This window comes from Octopus bimaculoides, chromosome 1, assembly GCF_001194135.2.
Source record: "Octopus bimaculoides isolate UCB-OBI-ISO-001 chromosome 1, ASM119413v2, whole genome shotgun sequence".
Classification (NCBI taxonomy): Eukaryota; Metazoa; Mollusca; class Cephalopoda; order Octopoda; family Octopodidae; genus Octopus; species Octopus bimaculoides.
In genome coordinates, this window is record NC_068981.1 from 115,392,193 (window position 1) to 115,399,909 (window position 7,717).

At 35.5% G+C, this 7,717-nt stretch overlaps 1 protein-coding gene across 1 annotated transcript in view; it reads left to right on the forward strand.

Annotated features, from left to right (window-relative positions):
• The window catches only part of LOC106876867 (A disintegrin and metalloproteinase with thrombospondin motifs 16), a 346,691-nt gene that overhangs the window by 153,343 nt on the left and 185,631 nt on the right, over nucleotides 1-7,717 (forward strand). The window contains exon 2 of the mRNA XM_014925608.2: nucleotides 1,766-1,841. Coding sequence (XP_014781094.1) covers nucleotides 1,766-1,841 — 76 coding nt within the window. The remainder of the gene's footprint in view (nucleotides 1-1,765; nucleotides 1,842-7,717) is intronic.

Consider the following 7,717-nt stretch of genomic DNA (forward strand, 5'->3'; position numbering starts at 1 on the left):
TACATATATATATGTATGTAAATATATGTATATCTGTGTGTGTGCGTGTGTGTCTCTCTTTGTGACCTCTCCATCACTTGATAACCGATGTTGCTATGTTTACGTACCCGTGACGTGGCCGTTTGGCAAAACACACCGATAAATAAGTACTAGGCTTATAAAGAATAAATCCTGGCCGCAGTCACATGACCGCAACAGGTGAAACAATAAAAAAACTGCCATGTTAATGCCGAGCAACGCCGGGTATCTCTGTTGGTCTATTATATATATATATATATATATATATATATAACGTGAAAGAGTTAGGGGTTGGGGGTTATATATATATTTATTTATTTATTTACGTCATTTGTGCTATTGAGAAATAAATGGATGTTACACAATTTCAATCGTATCAATCTTCATCTACTGATATTGTGAAAGGTGTAAATATAATATACTCTCATTCTTCTGCCTTGTAAATCTAAAACATATGTCTTATATCTGAACGGCCGACGCTTCATATAAGTCCGAATAGCTTTACATACCCAACATATATTATTTCACATGGTTTGTATTGCTATGCATAATTGACCTTGCTTATTCTTTTTCTTTTTTCCAAAGCAACACCAAGCCAGTGGGGAAACCACAGAGTGATCGGTTACTTGCTAGAAATAGCAAATAATCTTAACCCTGACTACTGAAAAAGGTCAAGCTTTCTATAAGTTTGCATAATCAGAGGTGAATTAAAGTTATACAACAGATAACATAATTCTAATAAGATATACTCACCTAAATAAGAGAGTCTGGTTCAGGGGAATTAGGCCCGAGAAATTGTATAACAATTGCTTTAAATTAAAAAAACAAACAAGCATATTCTTGTGATCTGATACTGATTCCCCGTTTTATACATTTGTTTTTAGGAAATATCACCAAACGCTGTATGAAAATCATATGATCATGCATTTTTCATCCATCCACCAAATATCACATGATGGATATCTATGGTGTGTGTCTCATGAGGGGGATTAACTGATCATTATTGTTAGAGAAGAATATTCCGTTTTTTTTTTTCACGTAACATTTTAAATCAACGCAGTTAACTATCGTTACACCCTTCAACCTGACAGCGTTGTAAGCAGCAAGAATCAGACTAAATACCTCAAGACAGCTCAACGAATCTGTCGACCATCTCAGACTGGTTCTTTATCAAATCAGAAAGAGTGAAAGACAAATTTGAAGTAGTCTGTTGCATACAATATACGCAAATATGTGGATTGCGCGATTGTCTATTTCGCTGTGTATCTATTTATGTGTATGTAAACAGCTACATATATAAACACATATATATGTGAGCCAATGCACACATCTTTCTATCTATTTGTTACTCTATCATTTTATATTCACATTGTTACTCTCTCTTTATCCCTCTTTTTAGTATTGATATTTAAGCGGGATTTGAACTCAGAATGCAAAAATTCGGAATAATTACCGAAATAATTTCATTCAATGCTTAAGCGACTCAATCAACTCACTTTTGTAAGCATTCAGACCGGTTTACCTCTGCAGTTCTCTCCCTATTCCCGAAGTCATTGACCTGCAGATGTTCAGATTGGACAGGAGGTGTCCATAAATATATCAGGCGTTGTCACTCCATTTTTAACTTGTATATAACCTACCTGTATCAATAATAGAAATAAAACAAAAAACAAAAAAAATATATATTAATGAAAATGAATTTAAAATAACAAAATATATTCAAATATTTCTTTTCATCAACTTTCAGATTTTACTGATATGGCTGATTGGACTATTGACGGTATTACATGCTTATGGCATTCCTGGAACTGATCATGTACAAGGTAAATTGTCGTATTCTTTCGAAAGTTCTGACTGCTCTTGTGAGAGATATAACAGTTTCTGATACAAATTTTACACGTCATTCGTGTGACATGTACTGGAGAGGGTAATTAGTAGATTTTAGTCTTTTTTATACACCATTATGGTACCTGCATTAGTTTCGTTATGCTCAAGTTCTCTGGCTTTACGTTGAGTTTTAGCTGTTGGAGTAGGTCATCAAACCACAACATCTAGATACCAGCATTCTAATCAGACACGAAAGCAAATTAAATCTAAACACTTAATTTCGATACAGCATAATATTCTTACGAAGAAATTTTTCCTCTAATTATTGGAAATTTTAAAATGAACTAATGCTCACGATCCAAGGGATGCTATCTTATGTTTAAAAATACCGCGCTACTACTTCTTCCAAGCGAAGCGAATATATACTCTCATATAATTTCATTTTACCAGTAGCCATTTGTCAACAAATCTGGCAATTACCGCATGTTTCATTAAACTTGGCCCACAATCTTCTTTACTGAAGTGTTTTGTTGCAAATAAATAACTATATAACAATATTAATAATTCTCAAATGTATTAAGTGATTTAATTTGCTAAACCTATCAACAAACGAAAGATTACACTATATATTATATTTTGATCAGAGTTAACCTACAATGAGAGAGAGAGAGAGAGAGAGAGAGAGAGAGAGAGAGCAAAATGTAACGACATAAGCATTCTTGATGCTTATATTCTTCTTACAACAAGGCCAGAGTCACAACTCGCATCTCTTCAGTGAATTGTGGTCTTTTCTGAGTAGACCAAAATCATAACATCCGGATGCATTCTTTGAACAACATAGACATCACCATAAGTGTGTGAGTATGGGTAGTGGCGTGTATTTGTATGTGCGTATGTATGTAGCATCATGCTGTATATATGCAGATGAAAAATGACGGTGATTAGTTTTTTACGAATAGTCTTCAAATCCGTTCTTTGTGTTTTATTGAGTTTTAATTGTGTCAATTTTAATCTGCATAGTCTTAGTTCGTAAGAATATCAAGAATAGTAATCTAATCAAATTAATTTGATGTAACTTCAAACCAGAAACTACCAATGTGTTACGGTATGTCTCGCGTTCAAATCTGGATCTTAGTTTTGATAAGTGGCTGTTTATAATGGCTGATACTCAACAATCTGTCTCATCCGGGTACCGCCATCAGTGAAGTTTTCACTGACTGCATGCGAATATGCGTGTGTGAGCATATATATCCACACTTATAAATGCAAGCATACGCACGCACACACACACACACACACACACACACACACACACACACACACACACACACACACACACACACACACACACACACACACACGAGCATATCAGATATATATGCATTGATGCGTATAAACTTATCTACATAAATATTGTTTGCGCAAATTGATCGCACACGCACATGTGTGTATAGAGATTTTGTGTGTGTGTGTGTGTGTGAACTCGCATATACAGGCTGTAGACTGAAATCAATTTTGGCACAAAAGTACATTTTTTTGTTTAGAGTGGGGAGACGACTGGAAATATCTATTTAACATTTGTGCCTAATACGATTTCAAGCCACAGAGAAAAAAAAGTTAAGAAACTAAAGAACATGTTTCGAATGAAGAACACAACTTTTTGGGGGTCTTTTCATCTTTTTTTCTTTTCGATGATCTTTTACAACTTTCTTTTTTTTTATCTATCCTTTTTTTTCTTTTTTCAATTTGGCCCATCAAAAGCTTACTGAATGAAAGGAATAGCTCACATAATTATTATTCTCTGTCTTTGTGTGTATATGCGTGCATGCGTATATCGGCACATAAACAAATACACGCATATATTGTGCATCTGTTTTTCTCCCTATCTATATTTCTACTCCAATGCACCGAACTTTCTCATCAACGGCTCTTTCATCAACGTCCTCTGTTACATATACTTTTTCTCTTTCTCCTCTTTTGTTTTTTTTACTACTCACAAGCTCTTGATCTCTTCGGTTCAAAAAGTTGTCTTCTTTTATCCTTATTCATAAAAGTATTCGGGAAGCCATTGTATCAACCTCAGTGCATGCATTTTGTTTACTTTAGCAAGATTTCCTACAAGTCGTAAATCCATCGAGACCTCAGTTAATACTGCAGAAATGTATTTTGGAAAAAAAACGAGAGAAAGTACTGGAAGTCTAGGGTATCGTTTAGGGTACAGGCCATCACTATAAGGATTTTATGTTCAAATTCTTCATAAATAAATTTGACTTTTATTTCTCCTGGCTTGGAAAAAGTAAAAGAATTTTGTAGTGGTAACTAATGAAGAAGGAACTGGACTCCAACTCCATCAGTAGAATTTAGCACACCGAGGAAAATGCTTTTTATCCGTGTTTGCGTTCTGAATTCAAATTCCGCCGAGGTCGACTTTGCTTTTCATCTTTTCGAGGTTGATAAAATAAGTTCCAGTTGAGTACTGGGGTCGACGTCATTTACTTATCTCCTTCCTCCGAAATTGCTGGCCATGTGCCAAAATGTGAAATCAATATTGGTGAAGAGTTACATGTTGAAATGTTTAAAAGTCTTGCTTATAGACTGTTCAGCTTATGAACTGGATTTGAACATTTTCTCTCACTTCCTTTGCCTGGAAACTCCCGTTTTCGAGAATACCACTTAAAACATTTGCTAACATGACCAAGTCAATCAGTGACCGTTAATGTTAATATGGATTTATAATCTGGTTTAAGTCTTTCGGTTTCAAAGCATTTATTCATAAATATTTTCTCGTTGAGATGAGTATTGTTAATAAGATCATGACCGCAGCACTATCCCAATAAGACTTCTCATACCACTAACACAACCACCACTGTCATCATCATCATCATCATCATTTGGAGCCAAGTATACTAGGACTTTTTAGATTTAAACTTCAGAAAAGCCAATCTTGTAGCCACCCACTTCAACTCAATTATCTGCATGTTGGTTTGTATCTGCAGGTGTTCATGACATATGCGCGCGTATGTGTATACTAGCTGACGTACCCGGTAATTCCCAGGAAAGCGGGGCTTATCCCTTAGTTCCGTTCTCATAACTGTTTCGCTAATCCAGTAATAACAATACAAAATATGTAGCCCTTAAAACGGTTTTTGTGCATTTATTGAGGATACCGAACTGTCTTACACAGGATCTTGTTTTTAAAAATTCTCAATAAGTTATGAATACCCAAATTGTGAAGTCAGTTATGTAATAAATATGAAATCAATTACCCGATAGTAAGAGTTCAAATAAAGTAGCCCCGAAAAGGGATTTAATACGTTCCCAGAGTATATAGAACTTAGGAGGAAATACAAATAATGTATGTATACTAAAATCGTGAAGCATGTTACGTAATAACAGGCTAATCAGGCTAATCACGTATCAAGTTTCATCAAAATCGAGAAACCGATGTAGGAGGAGTTAGATAACAACGCCACAAACAAAAACACCCACAGATTTCCACATATGTAGTGGATATACATTAATGTGTGCGTGTGTGTGTGTGTGTGTGTGTGTGTGTGTGTGTGTGTGTGAGTGCGTGTGTATACACACACGTGCATATATTTTTAATGTACAGAAAACTGCACACATACACATACTTTTTCTCTTTCTCCTCTTTTGTTTTTTTTACTACTCACAAGCTCAGATAATAACAACGCCAAACGCAGAAGCATCTCCCTCATTCAATGAAATTGCGTTATTAATGGACGAAAGAATCGGTAATGTATAGAATAAAATATAAGAAATATAAGATGTAGTAGTTAGTAACACTCTTTACATTCTGCAATCAAATGCAGCGAGATTAAGTTTGTCTTTTATCCACCTGGGCTTCATAACATACGCTTTAGCTAAACGCTGTAGTCTATAACCTTCCCCACATTTTGTCATTTTGTGCCAATATTAGGATTTTTCAATAAATAGATACCATTTCTAACAGAATATATACCATAATTAATCTGTGTTGATGTCCTGACATTCAGACCTATAGTCTTTTTCCTAAGAAAAAAAAATACTCAATAACATTATTTAATGTATCCCATTTTATGACTTGAGTGCGATACGAAAATGCTATTGCTATTTTTAGCATGTCAAACAATTACATAGAAGCTTTCTCATTGGCTTAAATTATCTTCGTGTTCGTATATGGCAACAGCATATATGATATACAAAAAGATAGACGAATATCTTAGTGTTAGATGTCTCAGTGAACTAATGTGAAGATCTGGATAGATTCTTTCTTGTAGTCATTTTCAGTTCCCCTTTCATAAACATTGTAAGATCTAATCTATCCTCTGGGAGTTGCTTCCATAGACATAAGATTTAATTTTCAGATTGGAGATATAGCAGATTTAATCAACCAGGTATATATTTTTCCTGCATATCTTGGAGTCTTACAAAAGACGATAAGTAAGTTTTGACTCTTGCAAGGTTTGATCTTATAATCTAGAGGTTAGAAAATAAATTCCATTTTCGTTGCGCCCTACATAAAACACAACAATTATCTATAATATTTTTCTGCTTGTGATGACATTTGTTCGAGTGTTATCTACCTTAACTATGGAACAAAATGAAAGCCATAATCGAAATTTTTCCCGTAACAAAATAAAGTTATGCAGATCTACAAATTTATGAGCCAAAACAAATAAGAACAATGTTATCGATAAAACCTAGAAGAAGTTGCTTCTTTTCCATTCACTTTCGTGTACGTAGCTTTGACCAGGAGGAATTGAAGTTAGCAGACAGTATCCAACAATCATCGGGTGTTTCGATCTGGAATCGTAACGTCCTTCTGTTGGTGGTTCAGCAGTGGTGGCCAAATCTCCTCATGTCTGCTAGCTTTATACTTTCCCCTTGCCCCATAACTAGCAAGTGGTTCTTTCTGCTGCCTCTCCCATCCTACGCACAACCACCCATTGCTCTTCTAATTGCAGGAGGAATTGAAGTTATCAAGCAGTATCCAACGATCGTTAGATGTTTCGACCCTGAACAGTAATACCCTCCCGTTGGTGGGTCAGCAGAGGTGGTCAAATCACTGCTCAACATCTCCTCCTGGCCTCCATCTTAACTCTTTTCTCTTGCCCCATAACCAGCAAGAGGTTGCTTAAAATTTCCAGGCACCACACTAATATTTAAATCAATGTTGATAGCAACGGTAGAAAGTGATATACGAATGGTCGGGACGAAATACTGTTCTCGTTCACCCACTACAAAGAAAATTGGCTTTATGCCTAGTCAAACATCTAAATTCTGTTTGAGAAAATTGAACTAGCATAAGTTGCATAAAACACTGTTTTAACTGTTTCACAATAAGTCGATATCTTTGTTTCAAACGCCTACTTCTTTGAATTTTTTTTTATCAAATTTGAAGTCGATAAATGAACAAGTAGTAAATAGTGCAGAAACTATTGATTCGATTATATCTCGTCACTTACAAAAATCGACAACCGTACCCCTGCTGTTTCTATGAAGGCCATACACATTTCTTCGTCCATCACCCCACTTTCATATTCTCTTACACCATCGTCCAGATCTCTTTGAGAATCATTTCCTGTAAAGCGTCTGTCTTTTGAGTCATATTGATACAACTCTGTCATTGACTCCTGGTTACCGGAAGTAAACCTCTGAAAAATATGTTATCTTTGGTGTCAAAGATAGTACATGTTTAGAGCCGTGTTAATTTTACACACTACTACTACTACTACTACTACTACTACTACTACTGCTGCTGCCGCTGCTGCTGCCGCTGCTGCTGCCGCTGCTGCTGCCGCTGCTGCTGCCGCTGCCGCTGCTGTTGCTGAGTAATATATATGTATATATATATATATATATATATATA